The 27,498-nt window shown below is 40.0% G+C and overlaps 1 protein-coding gene across 9 annotated transcripts in view; it reads left to right on the top strand.

The window, feature by feature from the left end:
• The window catches only part of PAG1 (phosphoprotein membrane anchor with glycosphingolipid microdomains 1), a 111,278-nt gene extending 99,699 nt beyond the window's left edge, over positions 1-11,579 (top strand). For all 9 annotated transcript variants that reach the window (XM_058832238.1, XM_058832239.1, XM_058832241.1 and 6 more), the window contains 2 exons: positions 71-130; positions 2,176-11,579. In XM_058832238.1, the coding sequence (XP_058688221.1) occupies positions 71-130; positions 2,176-2,526 (411 nt within the window). In that variant the 3' untranslated portion in view covers positions 2,527-11,579. The remainder of the gene's footprint in view (positions 1-70; positions 131-2,175) is intronic.
• The last annotated feature ends 15,919 nt before the right edge of the window (positions 11,580-27,498 follow it).

The following is a 27,498-nucleotide window of genomic DNA, read 5'->3' as shown; positions in this document are numbered from 1 at the left end:
TTTGTTACAGATTTTGCACTGTTGATGGGTAATGTGCCTTTTATTTTCTTTCTTTCTTCCTGTTTTACAGAGGCTTAGTTCAGTGTCTTACAAGTCTCGAGAGGAAGATCCATCTCTTACAGAAGATGAGGTAGGTTTCTTGCATGAAATTCAGTAACTAACTAGAGACCAATTTTTAGGCAGAAATTAGCATAAGCTCTACATGATTAAGCAGCATCTAAGAAAGGTGAAACTTGTGTGAAGAGAAAATGAAAGCCCAAGATTCTTTGCACAGAGTTTCTATTGCCATGTTCCTAAAATCAGAACTATTCTAACATATGGCTGTATCAGGCCCAAAGATCAAAAATGGTGTCAGAAAATAATAGGAGACCACAATTAGTTGATTGTTAGGGGGTAATTTCTTGATTTGAATGACAAGACCTTCTCAAGATTAACCAGTAGCCTTTTGAAACATATGCTCTACCTTCCCCAGACAAAGTGTTTGGGGCTCTGGGAAGTAAACTGAAGCACAAGAAATGCACTGGAACATAAACTGTTCTTTAAAATGTCTGTTGGTCAGATAAATGGAGTAGAGTTAAACAAAGAGAAAAGTTAAACATAAATAAGGCTCATCTCCAGTACACCCATGCCATTTATAAATATGTTCTCTGGACATAAAAGTAAACACAAACTTGGCAATGAGCTAAGTGAGCTAATGCCTTCTGCTAGAAGAAGCATTCCCAGACGTTAATGAATAACCTGATCTTGAACTGGGTTAATGCAATCTAATCCTGAGAAGAGTTAAGTATAGATGAGAAAAAAAGCCATTTTTTGTTTGGTTAGCTGAAATTGTAAAAAGTAAGAAATATTGCTATCTCCAGGTTGATGTCCCTCTAAAACAAACAAACAAAAACCAACCAGCACCAAAAACCCCAAACCAAAAACCAAAAAAACCCCCCAACCAATCAACCAACCAAACCCACCCTCACACAAACACACGCCAAAATAAATCCCAAAATTATCAGAAGTCATCTGATTCATCTGCTTCAGTCTGTGTTGCTGAATGGAAATGGACATTTTCATGCCAATCTACTCTTTCAACTGTATTGATACAAACCCAGAATGGCCTTGCATGCTTGGGAAAGACTTTAAATGCAATAGAAGAGCTGTGTTGCATACTGGGTACCAGAGATGCCAGGCAGGGAATTTCAGCCATCTGTCCTGTGCAAGGGCTAGTACCCATTTAGCCTGGGAGAGGGACTTAAGCCTGATCCCTGTGCTTGGCACCAAGCCCAGATAATCCCTGAGCAGAAGGACACATGTGGGTGTGGGCTTCTCCTCACTATTTCATCATGGGCCACTTTCATGCACTTGTTGAAGTGTACCACCTCACCAGAGGGAATTTTGAGTTAGGAATGAAACACTGTCTCCCTTTCTGCTGTTTACAGCTGAGAAGCTTCAGTCTCCAGTCTAAAGTTCACATGCTCAGTGCCTGAGAAGCAGCTCTTCTTTGTAGGCAGAGTATAGTCAACAGAGCAGACCTATCAGTATTGGCACTATTTGCTGTTATCTGGTGTGAGTAATTTATTTACAGATTTTTAATATTGTCTTCACATGTGTTGGTGCCTATTTAGTCCTGCCTATAAAAAAAACCAATTCTTGTACTGCAGTGTCTCTAAAAGCAGAAAAGTAGCCACAACTGTTAAAAATAGTAACAATAGTTTTAAAAGCCCTAAGGATCAGACAGCATCCTTCTCCTACATTTCAGCAGTTCAATCTGATCCTCCTTTTGATGCCTCTCTCCCTATTGAGTCCAAATTGACTCCAGGACCACAGCAAAACTTTCAAGAGCTCCTGGTCACAAAGCCATTTCCTTTTGCCCAGTTCTAATTTTCTTAATTTTCTTGCCAGGGTTTTATATTCAAGGAAGTTTTACATTTACAAAATTATTTTATAAAGCATTCTTTTTTTGAAAGAAAACAAATTTATAAATGCATACTAGAAAAAGAAGGATTTGTAAGAAATAATTTTTATATTTGTTTCAAGGAAAAAATCATATTCTTTTAGAAAGGATATCTTTTTATCAGAAGATCTTGTCTGTCCTTAAATAACCAACATCCTTGTAGTACAAGGGTACAGACTGATGCCCAAGCTTTATGCCATGCTTCATACTCAGCAGGTGTCTCCTTTTCCTAGATCTCAGCCATGTACTCATCGGTGAGTAAGCCGGGACAGGCCATCAAGGCACTGGATTCTCCTTACACCTGCATTCAAGAAATCACATCTCAGAGGTCACCGTCTATTTGCAGCGGCCTCTATGCAAGTGTGAAAGACTTTGAAAACACCCTAAATTCTACCACTGTGCCTCAGTCAGCAGACAGACCAAATGGGGAGCTGGAGCCGGACTATGAAGCTATCCAGTCAGTGAGCCAAGAAGAAGACAGGACCTTGTCTGTGCCTAACACAAACCACACTGCTCTTTCAGGAGAGAATGACTATGAGAGCATAGGGGACTTGCAGCACCACAGGGAATTCACCAGACTTTAACTACTCCAGCAGCAGATTTCCCCACTGTTACTTTCAAAGGACAAGTGAAACATGGAGAGGGAAGTGCTTTTCCTTTTGAGGAACAAAGCTAAGTATGGAACACAAGTTGTGAAGAAGCAATGTATATTTCAGCCAGGGTGTGATAGCTGCTGGTTTTTCTGAGTGGTGGTTCAAGGCTCATGGGAAAGGGCACATCAGGTCAGAAAGATGACCAGGACAATGTAAAGGTTTCTTTATTATTATTTGCTCCAAGGCAAACGTAATTTGGGGAGTACCATGCTTGTCGTCCTGAAAGGATTATGTACCAAAAAGACTACCTTTACACAAAACTAGCTTCTCATTTTAAGAGATTATTTTATGTCATTTTCTTCAAAGTGTTTTTCAAGCATAATTTTTCATTCAAGTTTCAGCATCCACAATGTTGAGCAAACCACGGATAATTGTACCTCAACTCAGACTTTCTTTGCAGGGCTGGGGAAGATGCACTCACTTCTGAGTCTTTTGGGGAGCTCTGTCCACTTTCACTGCAACTAAAGTGCAAACAACAGTAGTTCACAAGGGACCGACTTCCAAATGTACTTGAATTAATTCTGCTGGCTTTTTCTTTTCTATCTTTTTTTTTTTAATGTCAAGGGCTGTAGAATGTGACTTGCAGTATTTGAGATGTGTACTGGTATTTGTAGGGATTTTGTTTGATTATTTGTGAAATATCCTTTTAAAATGGCAGTGGTCACCCTTAGCATTCTTGCACTGTTTCCCTCAAATGGACACAAACACCTACACATACACACCACAGACCATTGTCGTGTTGCAAAAAGCTGTGCAAATCAATGCATTGGCATAATGTGTAGTCTAACCTTAGTAGTGTTGAGTAATTTTTTTGCAGAATTTTGCCCTTTTTAAAGACTTAAATATTTTAATATGTTTGTCTAGTTTCTTATATAGGAAAAATTATGGGTTGAGTGTATATTATTTTTATTTTTTACAACATATTTTTCATCTTCAGAGTTTTTGTAGATTAACTTACTGGTGTTTGTAACAGGAGGAATCCCATTCTTTATTTGGGCTTTATTTGGTTTTGTTTTTAAATTTTTTTTCATATTTCAAAAGTAGATAAATGAAAATTGCTTTGGGGTTGTTTTGTTGGCTTTTTCTGTCTCCTTGAGCAGGGATATGGAACATGCCTTGCAGTTTTTAAGCTAAAATCATAGAGTCTGTGTAAAAGAACACTGCCAAAGGGCAAAAAAGAGGCAAAAGAGACAGTGGGATTTAGTCTGGTATAGCCACTGGTCTTCCTTGTTCTTTTGCTAAAAGGCAGAACAAGGGGCAACCAGGACCTTCTTGGGCCTCTGACAAGCAGTTTGAAAGCCACTGGCTTTTCAAAAATGCTGAGTTATTCTGTTACTGTGAAAAGCAAAGTGCAGTGCTTGGATGAAATACGCAGGTACTGGATTGGTACTTTTTTCTTCAAGAATAATACAATAAATAGTACAATGGTACAAGAATAGTCCAGCAGGAAAGAACTAGCATTGTGTGACATGCATGTGCACATATCCCCATGTATATAAGCATACACTTGTAATTTGGACACAAGTATAAGTTATAGTCCAAACTTGGAAACATTCACATACGTAATATCTGGCATGCGCTTGAAAAGCGGTTTATTTTTAATTAAAAATAAACAGTACATAAACTGAGGTTGACTTCTTCTGTAGTAAACAAAACAGGTTTACTTTCAGCTCAGTTGGTACTGGGTTTTGAAGGTTGAGCCCTTCTCGGGTCCTTGGTCAGTGCTCAACCTGACATGGTACTATAAAGAGCAAACATAGATCTGGTTACACACATTTATTAGAAATAGCTTCATAACTGAAAGAAGCGTGCTGATTTACAGGCTTTGTCTGTAAGTAGTACAGCTCTGAGAAGCAGTGCAGTTGTGCAGTCAGCCTCTGCCCACAGGGTGGTTCAAACTTCATGGATCCTGGCCTTGTGTGACAGTGCAGCACACTCGATCTACAACTCTCTTCCTTGGAGAAGCAGTTCAGACCACTCTACATCCATCCTGATCTTGACCATGCTGCCATGTTTTGACAGCTGCAGAAAACTCTTTGCTTCCACTTCAGTGCTTTTTAAGGATGACTGTGTTCTTGCTTTCTGGAGTTTTTCCCTTTGTAAAAATTTTTGTGTCTGTTTCCTTGAATGTGAATTCATGAAGTTTACTTTTGAATGTTCTCTCCTACTTCACACTGTTTCAGGCCAAAGATAAAATGCACCATGTTTCAGAAGATTTGTTGTGCTAAGTCTGAAGAATGTCTTTAGTCTTTAACTATGTGTTTGCTGTCTCTTCCTTGCTCAGGGGTACCAGTTTATATATGTAGTCCTCAGCCTGACTCCTGCAGCTTAGTGGCAGGCATACCTCGTGAAATTTCAACTCGTGAAATTCCCAAATACATCTCAAGATGTAGTTATCCCTTTACATGGATGACTGCTTTTGGAGAAACAGTAGGAACACGAGGTTTGCCAAGTTCACTAGATTCAATTCCAAGACCAATTCAAAGATACTTTGAGATAATGTCAGTTGATAGCAAAGAATAGCACTGAATTCTTTATTGTAAAATTTTAAGGTAAAAAAAAAAAGAAAAGCAAACATCACTCTAGAAATACCCCCATTGAGACCAGCAGGTCAAAGGATGGTATAGGACTGTCCAGTCATTCTGTTGTCTTTCATTGCCAGACCAGAAATCTTGCTTTGTAGGAAGGGACGCAAGTCCTTTCATCCTTTCTTCCGTCTGTTCTGACAACTGCTCCTGAGACCTCCTAGACTTCCCTTTTTCACAGTGAAAGAAGAATTTTCCTCCTCCTCTCTTCTTTCTTTGGTTTCTGTTTTTAATCTGTCTCATACAGCCTTGCACTGGGAGCTGGTACCATGTCTGCAGTCCTGTGGCAGTGGAACATTCTTTCCTTTTTAAATCACTTTCAGGCTGGTCACAGCCTTTTAATGGTCCATCAGACTTCAGTCTCATGGAGAAGCAGTTCACATTTTGGATTGCTGCTTTTGGGATGTGATCCTGCCCTCAGCCTTGAGACTCACATACACCGGACTTAAAAGCTGCAAAAAATAATTATCCTCCTGAACAAGGATGTACAGGGGAGTCCATAACTCCCCTGCAATCTCCATTATGTAGTCTAGTGGTAAAGGAAAATGTTTTAGAATTCAGTCTGAGGTTGGTAAGTATTTACATTACTTGACAAAGAATCAAGGTTCTGGTTTAGTTCCCTCTTCCCAAAAGTAATACTTGTTCCATTATGGCTGTTGTCAGTGCTTCCTTTTCATTAATATATTTGATAGAAAGATTTTTCCAGCAGTAATCCCCAAAGAGATAAATCTGACTGTAAAGAAAAGGGAGTCTCTTCTACTTGTCTCTTTACTGTTCTTTTTAAGTCTTTCACCATATCCCTAAAGAAGATGTTAACATCCAAAATGAAGTATTGGTTATGTGGTGATGTTTTCTGGGGAAGCTTCAACAGTCTATTTCTTTGCTTCCTTTTTTTGGCACAACTGTACAATAAGATCTCACATCAAATTGCCACCGTAAGGCCAGGAGAAGCTGTAATGTATATATACATTATATATAACTATATATAATGTGTATATATATGTGTGTGTGTATATATATATAACAGAACATAACTGCACTAGTAAAAAGGTCTTTTTGATTTCTCTCTAGGAACTGGTAGAAAATAGGAAATGCAGTTCAGACATCTCTTCCATGAATCTGTGTCTCCCATGAGCATTGTTCTTACCACATACCTAAACCAGTGCTAATCCAATATGTAAACCAGTCATCCTTTTCTACCATAGTGTAGAATAACTTTCTCAGCCACAGACAGAAGTAAATTCTTTGCAGATACATGTAGCATAGGCATGTACCTAATTACCACAGTTAGATCAGTTAAGAGTGCCTTTTCTACAAAGCAGCTAGTACTTCCATACTTTTTTCCATACTGCATGTGTTAAACTCAAAAGTACAAAGGGACAACCCCAACATTTACTTGTTCCAAGTTGGAAACATCTTTTTAAAGACACATTTAATGTACTGGACCTCAGTTAGCCCTACAACAGCAATACTCACTCCCAAACATCCAGTGAAAAGCCCAGTAATGTAGCTATGATGACTAAGCTTTGCAATAAGAATTATCTGTCTTCTTTTGAAGAAACTAGGTTTTACAATAGTGAGCATTCAGGGAGGTGGTGTTCATGTGAACTGTGAACAAATCGTTGCTTCAGTCTTTCTATTAATATAAATTGCAGACTTGCTTACATGTAGCAGGATCCATGGAGTGAGGGACGAGTAGGTGTGGGGATTCATATTCATGACTAACTCAGAGTTGGGTTATCCCCATAGTTTCAACTGGCTGATGACCAGCTGCCTTGTTCTCCAAGCCCTCATCTATCGTGCCTTCAAGGAATCCATCCTGCAGGGATGCTTCTGGGCTGCATGCTTCTCCATGGCTCCCTGAACAGCTCCTGTCCGCTGTTTTGAACACAGTTCCGTATACATGGTGCTCTCTGTTCAACCGTTCAATGGTGCTTTTATAAGATGCTGGATAAATGGTTTGCATGTGCTTTCTGAAAGCTGATGTGTAAAGCTGTGACACAGAGTGCTCTCTCCGGTATTGTCTGCTTCCCAGAACTTAGCGTTAACTGTGCTACTCTTGGCTACAAAAGCTGACAGCGCTGCCTTGTCTCTTGCTCATCTCACCAGAGCCAGAGTGGAGTCACCACGTGTGACAGGCCTGCCTAGGCTGGGACACAGGTGTTTAAAAGCAGCCATTCAGGCCAGGCGACATGACTCTCATCTCTGCACTGTGGGACTGGAAACATCATAGCCCAGCTCAAGGACCTTTTTTCTGTCTCCTATTGTGCATATACATTTGTTTGCCATGTGACTAAGAAATCTGTTTCTGCAACAAACATTTTAATTTGGACCACACTCCCATGAGGTACTTTTGCTCTTAGGTAAATAACCATTTATTTCAGATGAGTTTTATTTTTTGAGGTTGGAGTACACCTGAATAAGGCTCTTACATGCCTCACAAGTAATTTGGTGTGGTAGTCTGCTACAAAATAGAAGAATGCAGAAAGATGCTTAGCCTGACAGATGCTCTTTTGGTGATGTGCTGAAGACTTTCAAGGGCAGGTCTCTTCCTGGGAGCAGGGAACATAATTATTGTTAATATGATTTCATACCCTGATGTTGTAGTTGATTTGTAGCATCTCTTCTGGGATGGTGGTGGCTAAAGTCATTGCCAGAGCAGATCTCAGCCTCAGAAAAGAAAACATATATATATATATATATATATATATATATAATATATACCCCTTGCTGGCAAGCAACATGTGTTTAGGATTATGTTGAAGATGAATGCTGCAAATGGAACGTCACATTAAAATACAGGGTTCTCTTTCTTCAAGGAGAGAGAATCCCTTAGGTTGGTCAGTGTAAAATATCCCAGGCTTACAAAATGTGTTAAACAAATTAATTGCCTATGTGGTGATTTTCCAGGAGTGCATTAGGATATGACATACAGTAGTCACTGCTCTTTTCTCCTGAAGAGCAGAAAGATGGTAACTTATTTGTAATACAAGGTTCCCATTGATTAACTGATAAAACTTAATTCATATATAATCCAAAGGTCAGCAAGAGTGTCTACACAATGTAGATATATTTTAGCTCCAGCACCTCAATTTCCATAGAAATGCAGAGATGATCTTTGTTTGTTATTACATACCCATTGGTCTGTGCCCAGTCTATGGGTAACATAAATCTTACAGTTCTGTTTTCACAAGCTGCGAGGTTTTGTTTCTGGAGGCCTTCAGTTTTAAACTGGCCAGAAGGACAGTCACTACAAATATGATAGCAAAGTGCCTAAAAATATGGATGTTTCTGTAAAGGTAAAGATGCTCACTGTTATTGCACAGCCACTTGACTACTGTATGTGGTGCTCTCTTGCTATACACACTCCTAAATACTAGCTTTCATTTCTGGTGTTCATTTTTTGTTATAATAGCACAGTCTGAGAAGGGTTTGTCTCTGCAGATTCATTGGTTAATTTTAACTAGCATGTGTTTGTACAGAAAATACAAAATGATTTTTTTTCATTTAGAAAGCAGCTATGTTATTTCTTACAGTTTATGATAATGCAACAATCGGCTTAGATTATTTATAAGGTGTGTAAGTATCACTTGCCTTCAAAATGCTTGAGATTTCAGAATGCCTCCTGTTCACTACAAGACAATATAACCAACTCTTGTCCTTTCGATCTTGTTATACTGGGGAGGGGGCTTAAACCTTACAAATCTTATTACTAAAAAAAAAACCTCACTGATGGATGTGAAGTGCTGATGTTTTCAATTCCTAACATCTAAAAACAGAACAATTTTAACTCATATTTTAACTTTCAGCATAGGTGGGATTTAGACTACTCTCTTATTTATGGAACTGCTCTTTCCCCCCTATGTTCAGCTGTCACTATCTGAGTATCTCTTTTGTCCTTAGTGAAATATGACAGTTGTACAGAGGGGACAGAAACTGCATGACATTAACACTTCTGACTGGGACCTTTTCAATGGGCCTGTGAGACTCAGGAGCATGGACTTCAGTCAGATGTTTTAAGGTAATCACATCCTGTCTGGAGGACATCTGTGGATGTCTTCACTTTTTTTCAAGGCAAGAAATTCTGTAGCTTGCAAGCACTTACATGACATTCAGAGATACATCTAGGATGTGAAGTGTCATATGTATTTTTATATGTATTATTAAAGAGACATCTAAGAGCACAAGAACCTGCTTTCTCACTTGTCTGAAGATACTGGAATTTGCTCACTGTATCTGAGAAAGGTCACATAACCAGTCTCCTCAGAACGTCCTACCAGCAGACAGGTCTTTGAAATGAGCCACTGTGGTGGCTCCTGAGTTTATGCACGTACCACCTTGATGATTCCCAGCAGGGCCTATCTCATCTCATCTCTGTGGCAATGACTACTTAGGAATGGCCCTTTGCTTCACAGTCCCAACCCCTTAAACTTAAGGAAGGGCATGTGAGCTGCTTCTCCTCAGTCTGACTGGTCTTTCTAGATGGAAGTGTGCTGAGCCCACCTTCAGACCCACAAAAAAGCATCCACTGTCAGGGTAAGACAGGCACAGCCTGCTGCAGCAGCTAGGAAGAAAGAGGTAAAGTAACAATAGCTAAGTTTCATTTGCACTTCCCCCATCTCACAGACAACGCGTTTCAAAATATTTTTAAAGCAGAAAAGGTTACAGTAAAGGGATGAGTTGCACAGGAGATGGACAACACTGTTTAATTCTTCTCAGTATTCCCTATATACAGAGAGGTGGGAGCAAGTCAGCACCACCCAAACATGATGCAGTTGGATTATCTTTTATCAAGCCTCTGTATCAACAGAACTGAAATGAATAAATTCTAAATACATTTTTTGTTCTATTAGAAGCCCAACACACACAAATGTAAATGCACTAAAGTAAGTACCATATGTAGATCTTGATTTGCATCATATGGGGTTTTTAGCAAAAAACAAATCCAAAACCCAAATGAACAAAAAAACAGCTCTAACTGGATTACTTTATTTAAATAGAATTCTTTGCATGAGCCAAGGCTGCAGGATTGGGCCCTAAGAGTTTAGATGTTTGGTTTAGTGATAGGTACTTTTGTTTGTATTTTCAGTGAATTGTCTTTTCTTTTATATCAGTGAATTGACATGACTTCCACAAGAACAACAAAAATAGTCAGTTACATGGATAATTACGTCTAATAGCTAATTATTAAAATCATGCCTCAATAAGAGTCACTTAAAATTGGGTGCTATATGAGCTTCAGCATACAATTGCTTTACATATGGAACACTGCATACCAAGAAGATAGTGGGTAAGAATTTGTAAATACAGACAGTTGTTTTATCCATTGTTTTATAATGGAAAAAATATGTGTTACTGGAATATCTCTGAGCAAAATTCTCTTACATAGTGTTCTAGCTACAAAAAATGTTTTCTTTTGAAACAACTATTTGAGTCTCTGATCACTGACACAGAACTGCAAAACATCCTCAAAACAGTATGAGCTTGTGAAAAGAGAGGTTTAGAACTGTGCTGGCTATCTTAGAGAGGATATAGTTGAACATACTGAGAAGCTCAGCTCTGTAGGCAGTGAGAGCAGCTCAGTGATTCAGTGACTGTGCCATATACACCTGGAGTCAAAGCATGCCGACTTCTGAGATGGCATCTACTAGGGCTTGTTTGCTACATGAAGGGTTATTTGGCTTGCTACCTGTTTGAAATCAAAATACTTTCATTAACACCACTGCAAACACTCAAATACTGTTGTTTTGCAGAATGTATGTTCCATAAATTGTAGTTTAACTGTAATTGCAGGGTTTATCCCACTGTTAGAGCAGTTCAGATCCAACACTGAATTGCATTTTGTAAATTAACAAATGCCACTAAATTCCTCTCAATATTTTGTAATAGTATACACAAATTGATATCATTTAGTCATACCTTTGTTCCTAGAATCTTCATCAGATATTTCTATAGCCAATTCAGCTTTTGGCTGCTGAAAGCACAGTAGGCAATTATGGTAAATGTAGACAAGTTTTATGTAAATATTTCTGGGGGAAAAAGGCTACATGAACATATGAAGCAGTTATCTAAAAGTAAGAACATAAGTCAATAATAAAAAATGCAGGTTTTATTTATGTACAGTAGTATCCTAGTATTTACTTGTTTATATGCAGAAAAAAATCATATGATTCTGTACTGTATTACCTGAAAGCATTTAAAAGAAACTCTGCCATTTTCTCTGGTTATTATATTTGCAAATAACTCTTGAATTTATTGGAAATCCGTGTAAATTATGTCAAATGGGAAACATGTTACATTACAATGAAATTATTTTAATTCAAAAATCCTGGCAAAATTCACTGGACTAAAATCTATATATAAATTCAATAGCCAGACAGAATAAACCGCAATAAATAAGCTTTGTCTTCTGTTTTAGTGGTTTTGTTCAGTGGTTGGTTGGTTGGTTAGTTTTTACCTGTGCCTCTTCTTGCTGTTTTATTAACAATTATTCAGTCCTTGCAGTCACTTCATCCTGCAGGTCTTAAAACCTGCATTATTTTACAGAATTCTATTTGTTCTGGGAATTTTGTGCTGATTTCATTATCTGACAACTACTAAGACTTCTTTGTGATATATAGCACCTTACTCCTCCCAAAGCCACAATCCTGTCAAGATTCAAGCATGCACACAACAGCACCAATTATAAGTTGTCTCTGACTAAAGCAGGGACTGCCATGAATGTAGTGGCACTATGCTCTTTAATGCAGGTAAGAATATTGGGTATGAGCCTTTCAAAGTTGTGCAGCTTTCAGCATTTTTAAAGTTGCAATTGCCAGCCCTATGGATTATCCTCTTAAATTGCCATGGCATTTGATTCCCTTTCCTTTGTTAGAGATGCTCTTTAGCTAATGTTCCCCATCCATTTGCTGCACTGCTCTGTCAGTAGCAAGACTCATTTGTGTAGAAATACTTTTAAGAGCATCCTAAAGCATTTCAGAGGCAGGTGACTTAGGACCACTGCTAAATATGTAATACAGATTCTGCATGTAAGTCTAACACAAAGAAATGTCATCTTTTCACTGGAACAAGGCTCCTTTGTACACTAGGGCATGAGGCTAAAATAGTACCTAACCTTTTGGGGCTTGCACTCACCATAACTTGCACCTTCCTCCTCATTATCTTTAATTACAGATAGGAAAAGAGCAGCTTTACCCACTTAATACTAAATAGTTACTGATGAACAGGTTCCTGGAAAATTCACAGTGCAGACAGGGATTAGTTATGCCAAGCTGAGAGGCTGTAGAAATTAGAGACTGACAAGTAGTATCTGTTCACGGTCAAAGTAATGGCTTTTTAATGCTTAATCTGGTAAGTGTATTTTAATACTCAAAAGATACAAGGTTATAGGTCAAATAGAGAATAATAGAGAAAAATAATAGATAAAAATAAGGAATATTTCATATGCAAAATCATTCAGGATTTGATAAGTGTAAAAGACGATTGTTTTTTACTGAACATTTGTTCATGGGCCAAGAAGTTGCAAAATATGCAAAATTTGCAATTTGATAGAATTTTTTTATTAAGTAACTGCTGAATATTATCCAATATGGGCTCTTCTTCGGGGGAAAAAGTGCATGCAGCATTATTATCAAGAAAACTGTTTAATAGATTTTTTTTTTTTATTTTTTTTTTTAATTCTTCATTCTGGACAGTTGTTATCAGCCATAAAATAGCTCTATTTCTGTGGTTAGCTTCAGGTTTGAGGCCAGCCACACAGAACTGTAAACGTGTCTGGTTGAAATACTGAACAATTTCCCCAGATTCTGGCTATCATACAGCCGCATGCAGACACTTGGGAAGAGAAAGTACAAGCATCTTTGTTCTCCATGAGCTTTGACATCACATAAAAGTAAAGCTTTAACCTAATGGGAGCTCGGTGTGGAATCAGGAGTATACTGCAGTGACACCTGGTGTTTAAAATAGAATTAGTCTCTGGGAAGTGTGGCTGACAATTTACTTTTAATTGGGCACATATTCACTCAAAGACTCACAGTTCATCCTGTGTTCATGGAGCATAGCATTATGTTGAACTAGAAAGCATTGGAGCTAAAGAGTGGCTTGACATTGCTTTATAGAAAATGTGTCTGACAGATTTGTTTCAAAAGCCCAAAACTGCAGTGACATGATCTTCCTAGCACTGGAGCTGGCAAGATACTTTAGCACTACTTCTTCTCAGCTGGCTATTATATAAATGAGATTGACCTTTCGTATAACTCACACGACTGGAATTTCTGTGCAGCCTTTGTGGAAGGACTGATAGGCAAGAACAGAGAACTGTCAGTTCAGGCAGAAAACAGGGATCCTGTGTGTGTCGTGGTGCTAGAAAGCATATTAGAGCTACAATAGATTCTTCTGAAACAGCTCCTGCTAAAGAGCTTATTGACCAAAGTAGTCAAGATCTGCATATTTACAGATGTGACTGAAATGGCATGTAAATCCCATTATCAGTTAATGTAATTAAGGATTATTAGGATAATGTAAGATAATAATAACAAGGATCATTATTACTAAGGATTTCAGTTTGCCACAAGATGAAATAAAAATAAGATCTCTAATTTGGACTGATGAACTATTTTTATGATGCAGAAAGGTTTGTGTCACCTATTTTGAAAACAACTTACATGCTCCACATTTATGTAGTCAATCCATAAAATCTGGCAAGGACAAAACTCTAAGGCTAGCATTCTGGTTTTCCTTTATGCCACAAAATTCTGTTAAGGGGTTGGCTGAGCTACAAAAGTCAGATTATCCTAAAAGTCACTGGTTTTTATTTCCTTAATTTTTCTGGAAAATTATGGGGGCCTGTAAAAACAAACAAACCTGAACCTGAACTTTCTAAGGCTGCACTTATGTTGCATGTCAACCAGCAGAGAGCCAAGCCTTGTCCAGCAGATACTTGAAGGTTGGCACTCAAACTCGCATTCAAAGGGCTTTCTAATTTCTCACCTGCAGCTTATTTTCAGCAGCAAAGTACAAAGGAAAAAGGGGATCTGGCAAAATGAAGTCTGGAGGATTCTGAAGGAAGCAAGCAGCTGCTGCTCAAAGTTCTGCAGCAGCAGAACCAGCACTGTGCTGTTTCTAGGTTAGAGAGCTGAGGCTGCCACAGGCTGGAGAGGAGTTATCAGTAGCTTGTCTTTAAAACACATTGTTCCTTGAGTACTCCTTCAGGTTATTTTGGAAGATAGGAGTGACGTTTACTTCCCCCCAGTTTTCATGCATCTCTCCAAGTCATCATGATCATCCAAAGATAGTTAAAATGCAATGACATGAGCCAGCTCCCTCAGCATTTTCAGGTGCATCCCACTGGGGTCCATGTCCAGTTTGCTTAAGTATTCTGTAACCTGATCCTCTTCCACCTCATGTACATGTTTCTTGCCTCAAACTGTCCCTCTGTCTCCAGGTCCTTGGATTGCTGAAGGCAGGTTTTTCTAGTAGAGACTGACGTGAAGAAGGCATTCAGTACCTCATGTCCTGTGTCACCAGGGCCCCTGCCACCTTCACCAGCAGCAGGCTCACATTTTCCCTTTTTGTGACTGATACAATTACAGAAAGCCTTCTTGTTGCCTTGGACACCCCTCACCAGATTTAATTCTGGTTGGTCTTTGGCTTTCCTGTGTCTTGCCTGCTTGGACAGAGTCTGTATCCTTCACAGGTCTCCTGTCCCTGCTTTCACCTTCCATATACTTCATTTTTGTGTTTTAGTTTTGCCAGAAACTCCTTGTTCATCCATGCAGGTATCCTGGCATTTTTGCCTGACTTCCTGCTCCTTAAGATGGACCCCTGTTGATCTTGGAGGAAGTGAAGCTTGAATATCAATCAGCTTTCTTGGATCCCTCCAAAGCCTTATCTCATTGGACTCTTTCAAGCAGATCCTCATTCGCATCATTCACCAAAATAAGAGGATTTTTGTGGAAAAGTAGTATTGTCACCTTATTTGCAATGACCTTAATTGGTTGATCAGGTGTGGGGTTTTTTGCCCAGAGAAACTGTCTCAGTAGTTGTAAGCACAAAAAATAGCACAAACCTGTATGAAGTATGTGAAGGTATTTGTAAATCTGAGGTTTCTTTCCCTCCAGATTTTGCAGCTTAGGTAACACTTGAAGGTTTGATACATGATTGAAAGATGTTGATTACCGTTGCCACTTGTCTGTGACATGTCTGCAGTTGACATTATAAAGACTGATAAGTGGAAAGATAAGATGACAAGGATTCTGTCCTTTATAATTTGCAGCTAAAATACTCATTGGGCAGATGAGTGCAAAGAGATGAGTAGGAGTAAAGTCCATTCTCTGTTGTTCACTGTAATAGGTTTTTTATGATACTCTGAACAGTGAGATTACTTCTTTCCATGGCTCCCAAATTCCCAGTAGGTCCTCCTGGGTTCATCTACAGTGTTCTCCAATACATGTGGTGTCTGGCAAGCCTCCTATCCCAGGCACAGCCTGCTTCTACAGCCCATGTCACCAGAATATATAGTCAGCCCTGGCATATGGGGTAACATCCCCTGAGCTGCCTCAGCACAGCTCCAGCCTCAGCTAACATGCCTGCACAGAAACAAAGAAGCCCATGAGACAGAACTCATGTATCTCTGCACCAACACTGCAGTTTGGCCACAGTTACCCCAGGTAATTACCTCACATAAGGGAGATAAAGGGAGGTGGGTGTATTTCTCTAACTATGTGTTTGCATGGGTGTCAAGGGGAGAGGAGAAGACAGAGAATCACAGGTTTGAGATCACATAACTTCCCTTGTCAAAGCTCTTTTTATGCACCTTTCCATTTGGAATTGTCTGAGCAATGGCCTATAGAGAAAATTGGCTGGAAACTCAAGACAGAAAGATTTCAGGTTGTTTGTGGTCAGTCGTGTGGTTCATAGAACAAGATCGTTTGGAAGAGAGAACTCTCCCACTGGAAATGTGTGCACTAGAGGCAATACCACCATGAGGTGGTACAGTAAGAGGAACCCCTTCAAGAAGAGAACATGGCCTGGGGGTTATCCTGCACCTTTCAGCCACATATATGACAATATTAAAACCAAAATTACTATCTTGCTGCCTGGAGTGGCTGTAGAGACATGTTCTTAATAAATAAACCCCTTCAAAATACAAATTATTCCTTTTTGGACCCAAGCTGAGCAACTCTTTGTTTGCTTTGAAAAAAAAAAACCCAAAATACTTTAATATGTATGGAGGATACTCATGAAGCTATTATAGCCCTAGATGGTTACCACAAAATAAGAGCTGAGTGTTTGGGTCCCCTGCACTACTAATGGAGCTAGGTGACTTCAAAGGAGTCTCCAACAGGCTTATTGTTCTACTGAGAACAAACTGCTTGAGGAACACAGAGGATGATATTAAGGGTTTTCTCACCCAGTGTAGGATAGGCAAGTACTTCCTGGCAGTCATCTTTCATAGACACAAACCATTCCAGTATGTTCTGATATCTTGTGTCTTGAAACCTGTGTATTGGGTGAGATAATGACAACTAATATTTGCAGCATGAAAAAATTAGCCCGAAGAAATACTTAGCTCATGTTCTCTTCTGGAGAAGTGCAATATGAACTCATTCAGAGACTAAGCAACCATGACCGCATCCGTATGGGGAGCACATGTCCTCTCAGTTAAACACATCTCTATTTGTGCACCACTTCCCTCTTGGCAAATCTGCAAAAATCCAACACTTTAAAGCATGTGTCATCTCCATTATAGTATGGTGGTTAATGTAAAGTGCTGGGTACACTTTAGGCTGCATTCAGAACTGATTTAGAGCAGTGCTTGAACTCATTTGAGATTAATATCTGGTCAGGCCAGGACATCTCTCATGGATAACACTGAAGTCTGGATTTCCTTCTGGTATTTCAGAAATAACAGAAACTGATCTTGAAGGATTTGTCTCCAGCGATGCACATGCAATTTTCATATTGCAAGAGAAGAAGAAAGTTGCAGCACTGACAGCCACACAGTGCCATTTGAAGTGTAGTTAATTCACAATTCTCATGGGGTGACTTTACCTTTAAGATAGCTTTGAGAGCTAAGGAAGTTGAAGCTGCTGGTGGCTGATGGGAGTCTTTCCTCCTAACCAATTATCGGTCATTTCTAAGAATTGACAGCAGTTTTGACCATTAAAAAGTTAAGTCAACCTGTGAACACCTCCTTAAGATGTAAAGTCAGAGCACTCTTGTTCTCTTTGTTTCCTGGCTGTGAAAGGTGACAGAGCTCCGGCTGGCCTCCCGTTCCCTGCTCAGGCCATGAGGCCGGGCAGGGGTTGGGCTGGGCCCAGCGGCTCCCGGCCGGGAGATGGGGCCTGCGGGGCTTGCCCCGGGCTCTGGCCGGGCCAGGCCGGTCCCTGGCTCGGCTGCAGTTTTTGCTGTGACTGAATTCACCAGAAACTGCCGAGTAAAGAAAGGGAAAAAAAAGCTCTGGACCTGCGGCGGGCTGAAACAGCGACCACACGCTCCAGAGCAGCCATGAAGAATCTTCCATCGCAGACAACTCCAGCTCCTGCTCCTGCAGAGATCACAGAACCATCTACAAAGCCTGGGCAAGATTTTAACCTTTTCATTACCCAGATGAGACTTGCAGATTAATCCTTTTATCCAGAGAGAGAAAAAGAGAGTAATCAACATGTAAAGAGACTTTATAAACTATCAAAGACAGTAAAGAAAAAAATTAAACTTCAGAAGAGGTAGAGAATAAGGAGATGCTTTATAAGCTGAAATATTTTTCTGTTAAAGCTATGAAGATAGACAATAGGGTCTTGAAAAACTCCTTTAATTCATGACAGAGAATATAGGGAGGAATAGAGTGTTCAAAGTTTGAAATTTGAGCAAAAGGTGGAGTAATTGTGATACAGTGAGGTGCTGGAACAGAGTGAGATAGAGTAATAGTTGAAGATTTGAGGCCTTGAGAGCCAATGAGAAAACTGTTTCCAGGGAAGCTCACAGAAACAGATGAAAAGAACTTTTGCCTTTGAATAACTCATCCTTAAAAATAACATCCCTAGACTCGTTGACCCATAACACACCTCAGAGTGATGTGAAATGGGAGGAGTGAACTGATGACAGATTTCCGGGCCGTTGGCATCAGAAAAATAGAAAGCTATAACAGAAATAGCTTTCTTGTAGAAAACTCCACAGATTAACAGGAAAAGACTTCTGTTTTTCTACAAAGACTGATGAAAAGACTCTAGAAGGAATTGGGACTGTTTTAAACACCAAAGTTCGAAAGTTTTTGTCTCTATGTTGTCATGTGAACAAGGGAATGGTGAGTAGTAGGGGATAAAAAGGGTTTTCTGGAAGTTTATTCTGGTGTTCTTATTCTTGTAGTTTGTTAATAAACTTTCTTTATTCCTTTTTAAGTTTTAAGCCTGTTTTTCTCTTGCTCTAATCCATATCTCACAGCAAGAAATAAGTAATTTTTTTAGTTACTGTTTTAAAACCACAACAACAATTAAGCTAATTAATTTGTTCCTCTGTAAAGTACATTTGCAACAAAGGAAAAGAATGAGAATGCTATCACATCACAAGGGGTTCTTGCCATTTATTCTGCACAGACACAGAGATAGTTTAAGGTAGGCGAAAAAATTACAGGAATTTCATCAGACAGACTTTGCTAACATCTGCCATGTTACTACACCCAGCTTGTGGATTTGACACCTAAAGCCTAACAAGTAAGTGCTGTTGCACGTTTGCCTTTCCTCACCATATAGAAAAAATATTTTCTTTTCCCTAGAAAGCTGCAAGCCCTTGGCATGATTGGCTCTGAATCCATCAGCGGTCTCCACAGGGTCCAGGACTTCAAAGGCTCTACTTCCTTGTATGGAGGTTTTGGGGCCCCCTCATAGCTTTTCTCAGGGCTGTTTAATTTACAAATTGTACTCCCTGTTGGGGCAGAAATAAAAAACTTGCCTAATTCCCTAACTAAATTCTGCCTCTGATGAACAAATTCAGTAGCAAAAGGATGGGAAGAGAGGCAACCCCCAGAATCCATGGGTTTGGACAGCTTTAGCATACTTAACTGTTTATACAGCATGCATCCACTTATAGGAAGAGCCATGAGTGAACAACTTCTGTTCCTGCTCATTTTACCGAGTAATATTTGTTCTGCAAGGGCCATACCCCTCACTCCAGTGACCACAAAAGAAGGCATGTGTCCCAGAGACAATTCTGGACCAGCATGGGCATCCAGGAAGATCGCCAAGTGTTCTGTTTCTAGTGGGAAGAGGGTGGGTACTGCAGGGTGTAAGAAACTCTATTGTTTGTGCTTGATGGGGTGGAAGAGTCAGAAGGGGAAGAGAAATGATGGAAGACAGAATGCAGTTGGGATAATTTTCATTTCTAAGATTGCAAAGCTGAATTTCAGTCTTGGGTTCTGGGAGATATGCAGGGCAGCAAGCACCCTCCATACAGATGTCTCAGAGTTCCGGGAGGTTTTAAGTTCAAAACGGTGACTTCAGCATTCAACAGCCCTGGCAAGCATTAAGAGGAAAAATTTGGCATGTGTTAAGGATCTCAAAGAGAGGAGGAGGGAGACTGCTGCCAAAAGCTCTCCATTTTGAACTTAGCTTTCCTCAGAAACTCAGTTTCTATTGCTGTTCATTAAAGCTGCAATTTCTATACCTGAGGGGAAAAAAAGAGCCAAAGATAAGGAGAGGAAGAGGCTCTTAATTTTGAACAACTGTTCACTTTTTGCATTCCTACCCTTAGGTTTTTGACAGTACATTCTTAATTGAAATAATTATTGACTATGCTTCCCAACTTGAGTTTGGTTTAGGCAGTAACAAAGGCATTTTTGGAAATTAGGCTTAATCTAGAAACTGAAAACAAAGCTCAGTGTTTCTTAAAAACAAACAATGTTCTTACTGTTTGTTAAGGGAGGTTGTTTTTTTTTCTCTGGTGCTATTTTGAGTTCTAGCATGTCTATTGTACACAGGCTGGAGCGTTCACTCTGGTTGTTTACAACAATTTCCCTTGTGTTGCCAGGCTTTTCTTCTATGAAATGAAGCATAATTTTGTAGGCAATGTACAAAACAAGCTGCAGTGTAAATAAATGGAATATGTGTGAAAAGTGTTGGCTCAACACCCCTCAAATTTGTCTCTAGCCTATAACTGTCATGAGAGCATTAAACACTCATGATAAGTCAAAAGCACAGTAGGTACCTCCTTGGATTAAATTTTAAAGGATTGTTTCACTTGTGCAAAATTGGAACTGAAAATATTTCTCTAATTTCTGTGTCTTTAGAGTAGGCTTTGGTGGCTGCCCAAATTCCATTTTGGGTCTGCTGAGCTCACTTGCAGTCACAGCTGCAGTTGCTACCAACATGCCTGAGACCACTGATTTTAGTACCTGAAGGAGACTTTTTTGGTGCAGTAGCTGGAAACTGTTTTTCTGGGGCAACCACATGTGCAAGCCAACAGGGGATGGAAGCATTTTGTACCATTACATCTTCATGTTCTCCACAAAAGGTCTATCTCCCATACTTGATGCACACCTGGGAGGGCCACATGGTCATAGGACAAAACCAATGGTTCTCTGACTCTTACTCAAATTTTGTGGGAGTGGGTTAAGCAATACAACATCTTAGTGTGATGTTGCTACTGTGGAGAAACAAGTAGTGGGGAACGCTTTTATTGTCAGTACCCTCACCCTCAGAGATGGCTTGGCACATGGCTCCAGCACAGCATCCCCCCATCACACACACATATCAAACAATCTGGCATGTGCATGCAAGTTTATATGCATAACACAAGGGAGACTCAAGAGAAAAACTTTGCAGAAGAATAATACTGGAAAAAAAATGGAAAAAAAATACTTAAAGCACTGAATAATAGTTATATAGCAATTCCCCCTACTAGCTCCATGATCAAAATCAGAGACCAATAGATAGGAGCTTGTGTCACCCTGTGCTGTGCCCATTTTCACAGCTGTCACATGCTCAGTCCTGCAAGCCTGGGGAGAGCCACTGAAATCCTCACTGATAGCTACTGTGCAGACACATTTTCATTTGTTGTCATAATCAGACTGGTGTAAAATTTAGCCAAGAAACACAGCTGTTGTGAATAGGTGTCTCATCTCCTCCACATGCTAACACACACCTTCCCAGCGTCAGTGAAAAATCTGACTCAAATGCGCTACCACAAGTGGACAAGTACCCTGTCACATGCTTAAGAGCTAAGAAATTTGGTACTAATCATTATTAAAACAGAAGGAAAAAAGAAGGTATAAACAAGGCTTATAAATTTCTCACTAGTATGGATGCCACTGGTAAGGACTGCCCCAACATGAGCAGAGACTCGGACTTCTCTGCAAGCATTTTCTGAATGCCCAAAATTAGTCATTGCTGGAATTACCTTCCTCTGGATCTGAAACAATTAGGCTGGCCTCCAAAAGTGTTCAGTAACTCAGAAATGGTGTCTTGTTAAACTGTATGATCACACAAGCCATCACAGAATATAAGATCCCTTTCTATTTATCAGTTGCTTAAGAGATGGTTAATAACACTATCCAGTTCTCTGATGAGCTGCTGAAAAACTGTGTTCAGGACCTCTGAGAAGTGGCAGTTGTAGAGCACCTTAGACTGCCTTAGGAAGGAGGTCCGCTGCACTGTGACACCTAACATTAGAAAGAATCTGCTGCCCGTGGGATTTCCAAAATAGAACATGTACATAGGCTATGTGGAACATAGGAAAGATACATCCAAAACTTTATGGTTAACTCACATTTTTTGAAAAGCTGCAACAGATCCTGTGTTTCCTAGAGGTGTCAGAGGCATTGTATGTGCTGTATGGCTGATCTGCCCATGTGCTGGATATAGATGAATTTGACCAAAAGAAGGGTTGTTTTGTTTAGCTCAATTTGACATGGACTTTTTGGTGCATAGTTCAGTTTCCTAACCAGAATTCTAATTAACTCCCCAAATGAACGCTATAACTTACTTTCAATATGCACTTTTCCTCTTCTATGGAAAACTAAGAGAGGTGTTTTGCTTCTGGAGAGGAGGAAGCTTTCCAGGAAGGAATTGCAGTGAATTGTTTGAGGCAGCCAGTGGCCTTCCAAACTCAGGGATTTCAGAAATTAAAGAGAAAATGAAAAATGGTTTCCTCCTCCTTCTCCTCCTCCATTTTCCTTACTACTAAGTCTAAAAAAAAAAGTTCAAACTATAGTGAGATGTATTTTAAGACTTATTTGAAGACTACCACTGAATCATTGTATTATTTTTCAGTTTTAGGAGCTATTCAATTAGCAATGACCTGGTAAAACAATTTTATTTCTCTGGGTACCACTTGGTGTGGTTAAGGAATACAGTAAAACTGAGACTAATTTGCTGTGAATGCTAGTGCACTAGACCATGAGGCTCCATGTCAGTAGAAAGCCGCATGTGACACGCAGATTACAGGCTATTTTTTATTGTCAAACTCAATCCTTCATTCAAACAAATACATTGTCAGAACCCTAATTATTTCTGTTAGAAGCATTGCAGCTTGTTATAAAGGGTCGTAAAGTCTTTCTCTGCAAATTCTTGATCATCGCATTACAATTCCAAACCATTTGTGAAATACACCATTTAATTTACAGCCTGTTTCTCTATGTGGGCTCTGATTACAGAATCATCAATCATTGTAAAGTATTAGCCCTGTGATGAACCATGCACTGGTTGTTTTTCCCACTCTGGTCTGAAATTAATGCCATTAGTTTTTTCCTTATTATCTCCTGTTCCTCATAATTGCTGACAGGCAAACTGGAAAATCTTGCCTTTTATTCAATCATCTTGCTCTTTTCAGCAGTGGGAATTTTGGGCAAATACAGTAACAATCCTTCTGGCTTCATCTAGTACTATAGAGTTTCATGGACAGGTTTTAAAATCCTTCATTATCAAGCAAATATTCTGTGCATGCATTGGAAGCTGCTTCCCTGACTGTAACTGTGAATGGAATTCAAGTTTGATCAATGGAAAAGTTTCTACAGGCCTAGTGACTGTTGGTACATGTCTATGTGCAAAACTTGTGGCTTATAATTATGCTTTGAGGGAAGAAACACAGCAAAATAGTAATATATCTTTCCATTGCTGGCATCTTCAGGCCAGGTCAAAACACCAGAATCAAGGTGGCTGGAACATGATGAGAATTCAGGCATTAGAGGTCTGTGTTTTTTTGCCTGGAATGAAAACGCTGACAGCTGGAAGATGTTTTAACTTAGTCTGTAAAGGTGATGGGATCCCTGTGGAATACAGCTGAAAACAGGTATGTGGAAACCCTGGATCTGGTAAGAGCTGGAGGTGGTTACCTGAGGAGAAAAGACCTGGGTCACACTGCACCAAAATGTCTATTTGAGTACAAAAACAAGAGCTAGTTTTTTAACACTTTATAACAATACAAATCCCATCAAGCAAGATTTACTACACCCCTGGACAAGTGATGATGCAGGGTGACCTCACATTGCTGGGTGGCAGTGTGTGGGTGTAGTAAAACTTTGCCCTAGATTTAACAGAACAGCCTGAGGCTAAGTATCTTTCCTGACCAACATCATGAACAGCAGGTGGAAGTTATTGGTGGCTCTAGGCTCAGGCTGATCCGGCACTTGGAGCAAGAGAAGTGACAGCAATTCTTCCAGGCAGGCTGCTCCCCCTAAACACAATCTTTGTGGCGTATTGCTGTGAGCATAGCACAGCAATGACACAGCTTTCTTGAGATGTTTTTATGCAACCCACTTTGGTTTTGTATTGCTGATTCAGAGTGTGCTATGTACAGAAGCAAAGACCCTAGCTGATCCACTGGATTCATCAGTGTGAATTTGTACTTCAGAGGACAGTACAGGCCTTTGGAATGCAGGTATAGATACTGAGTAAGAAAAATCTTCAAAGATTCACATAGAAAAAGTTTCTGAAATACTATGAATAAATTATATTCTTTGTTGTGCATGGATTGGGAGCACAACAGCCAAATCCTGAACTAGGAGCAACTTCATTGTAGAGAAACTACCACCAAGGTCTGTTTGGGGTTTTTTTCACCCTTTCTTAATACTTACCTATTGTAAGTAAGATGTCTGTGTTGGTTGATCTGAATTTTCTGTAAACTGAACTCTGAACACTTTGGCCTTTAGTCTTTTAAGGAAGTCGGCTTAGTAAATTTCTTTAGTTTAATAAGGAATTCACTCTGCTCATCCATTTTCTGAGACAAAACCCAGCTTTGGAGATTAATTGCTCTTTTCCTGGAACAACTAAAAGAGAAGTCTACTGCTTGATCTGGCAGCAACACAAGGCTTTTGGAGTCTGTCCACTTCTGGAAAATTTAACCCAGTGTTTTTAAGGGTTTATCACTTTCTGACTCGTATATCAAGATAAAGTAATACTCCTTCAGAAATTTTCAGGAAAGAGAAAAAAGCTGAGCAGCAGTCTTTGAGAAAATTTAAAATTTGCCATTTCAGGATCCTGCTTTTTTATACAACATTATTATATTTATTATGCATTGACAGAAGTAATATGATAAACATCAGTATAAGACATTGTTTAGCTGCAGGGTATTTCTTAGTAATATAAATGACAATAAACCCCAAATTGCAAATAAAAGTGAAGAGGTGAAGGAGAATTGTCTTCAAGGATTAAAACCACAAATATATTTATGTATCTCAAAGCAACAACTTATGAGTAAAGAGAAGTTTTGAATTTAAACCCTTCTGAATGAAATGGAGAATCTGATAGCAATGGGAAGCAGAACTACTAAGGTATTATCCATTCAAAGGCAAGAACATGCATGAAAATGACTACTAAATCCATTGTCACAAATGTCTTTGAGATCAGTGAAGCGGAGATATTTAGTGACTTGGCATTGCTCAAAACCCACTAATCTCCATGAGCAGACTGAGATTCAAAGCAGACCAGAGAGCAACCCTTTGTTCATCATAATAAAGAATTTGCTGTATTCAAATGAAGTCACAGCAAAGTGGATGTGTGCCAGTGCAGCACCAGTGTTTCAAGAGAAAGGCAAGCTAGGAAATTATAGACCCTTCATCTCAATGTCTGCAATTTGCAAAATAAAGGGTACAACGAGGAGAACATTTGCAAAATGCATGTGCAAAGGAGTGTAATTCTCTGTAATCTACTTGTAGATAACTAGCAAGGTTAGGTAGTGTCAGTTAACTAATCTCCTTTTTGAAAGAACTATGCTACATTACTTAGTTATTAAAATTAAAACACTCAAAATAACAATTCATGTAGCAGGCTGTTCACCTAATACTCCGTGGCAGAAGAGGTTAATTCTCCACTAAAATCAGTGCCATTATTCTATAAGAACTTGAACAAAATGGTAATCTAGGTCCCAAGTCTCCCAAGTTTAGGTTTTGCAGACAGGTGGACTGAGCAGCCCAATGAGCAATGTGACCACAAAATAGAGACACAAAGGGAAAACGATCCAGACTTCTAACTGCAGTTGTATCAGGTATCTTCAGTACACTTACCCGTGTCATGTGTAATTATCCCAAGCCTCTCTTAGAAGGGTGATAGTCCTCTTCTTCTCTTACAGTCCCAGTAAGCTGCCCATGAAGAAGAGTTGTGTTCAAGGACAAATTCTGAGGAAATAAGTATTAGAAACAAAATTATTGGCTTCATACACAACTCTGCTATTATTCATTGCCTTGGGTCTAGCCCAGCCTCCCATTCCTAGTACTTGATCCCCTTGCACTTCCACTCTTCTTCTGCTGTCCTTCCTCTGTGATTAGATCCATCCTCTGACATTCCTGTTCCTCCTTTTCTTTGTTGTAGTTCCCCGAGCTGCTTCACTCTGCCTTCATTTTCCACTTTTGTGTTTATCCAAGTAACATGTTCCAAATTACTAACTTAGACAAGGCAGTAGATGCTTCATTAGCTCTAGCTCAAGTGAAACTCTTTATCTTGCCATCTACACCAAACTTGTGCATTGTCACTGTATTTTGGCCAAATATCTTCAATAGGACAAAAAGCCTTCAGGAAGAGGCATGCTGGCTTCTCCCTCTGCTCTGCTCCTTCCTGCTGCTCCATTCCTCCCACAATAAAGCCTAACTTGACAGTTCATTCAAATGAAAAAAAAAAAAGTTATACACAAATAAGTTTGTTCTACAAACACTTGAACCCTTTGTATTTAGTAACATGTTAGTACCCACAAGGTTTTCTTTTTGCTTACATAAATCATACATTAAAATACAACACACCTCTACCAAAGGAAACCAGCAGAACAGAAGAGCTGAAGTATTTGTAAACAGAGCCCAACCATTTAGAAACCAAAAAATTAATTTAAAAGACTTAGAAATTCAAGCCAAAACATTATGGTTGAAAAGATAATCACCAAAAAAAATGCTTAAAACACCAACACTTTAAAATTCAGTTTTTGTTTTACAACATCTTCCCTCTGAAAACAAAACCAAAGCCCTAATCTCCCGGAAGAGAAATGAGTGAGATTTAGTACATGGAACTTAAGACCTTTTCCTGTTTCCCAGGGGGGTTGCTGCAGTTGAATTGAACTTGCCACAGCCATTAGCTGCGACCTTGACTGTAATTCACATTATGTGTATTGTACTCAAATCCCACCGCGTGTTTAGTAGTACACGTTTACACATGTATTGTGCTTGTACAGCAGGTGACCGCTGGATTACAAACTGTCCCAACCGCGTTCACGTCAGAGGGTCCCTAGTTATCAATTTTAGCTCAACAATCATGAGGTGTGACAGATCCAGGTTTGGGTCATTTTACACGTTTGCCGATTTCTGAGCTCTAGTATGAAAGTTTCTGAACTTTTTTTTTTTTTTTTTCCCCCTCACAGAGGAAGATTACAATGGCTTCATTTGGATGTTTTTTTTAAGGAAGCCGAAAGTCTTACACAACCCTCCGACGTGTAAGCAGCGGGGGCTTTTCGGTGTTTATTTATAACCCGCTGCGGCACCGATCACTGCAGAGCCCTAACCGCACGGGGCCACGGAGAGGGGCAGAGCACAGGCGGCCGCTGCCGAGGGCTGCTCGGAGCCGGGACGAGCCCCCGCCCCCGCCCCCGCCTAGGAAATACGCAGGAGCCATCGCTGCCGGCACACGGCCTCCTCCCCTCTCGGCGGCCCAGCCCTCGGGCCTCCCCGTCCGAGGGGCCGGGCGGGGCCGGGGGCGTCCCGGCGCCTCGACCGCGCTGCCCGCGCCCCTCCCGCGCAGCGCCGGGCGGCACGGCGGCCCCGCCGCGCGTGTTTACGCGCCGCGCTCCGCCGGCAGCAGCAGCCGGAATCCGAGGCAAAAGCCGAACAGGATCGCGGGCGGGAGCATGGACG

This window comes from Poecile atricapillus, chromosome 2 (assembly GCF_030490865.1).
Source record: "Poecile atricapillus isolate bPoeAtr1 chromosome 2, bPoeAtr1.hap1, whole genome shotgun sequence".
NCBI classification, from domain to species: domain Eukaryota; kingdom Metazoa; phylum Chordata; class Aves; order Passeriformes; family Paridae; genus Poecile; species Poecile atricapillus.
Note: the sequence above shows the minus strand (reverse complement) of the source record. Positions and strands in the feature narration are given on the sequence as shown.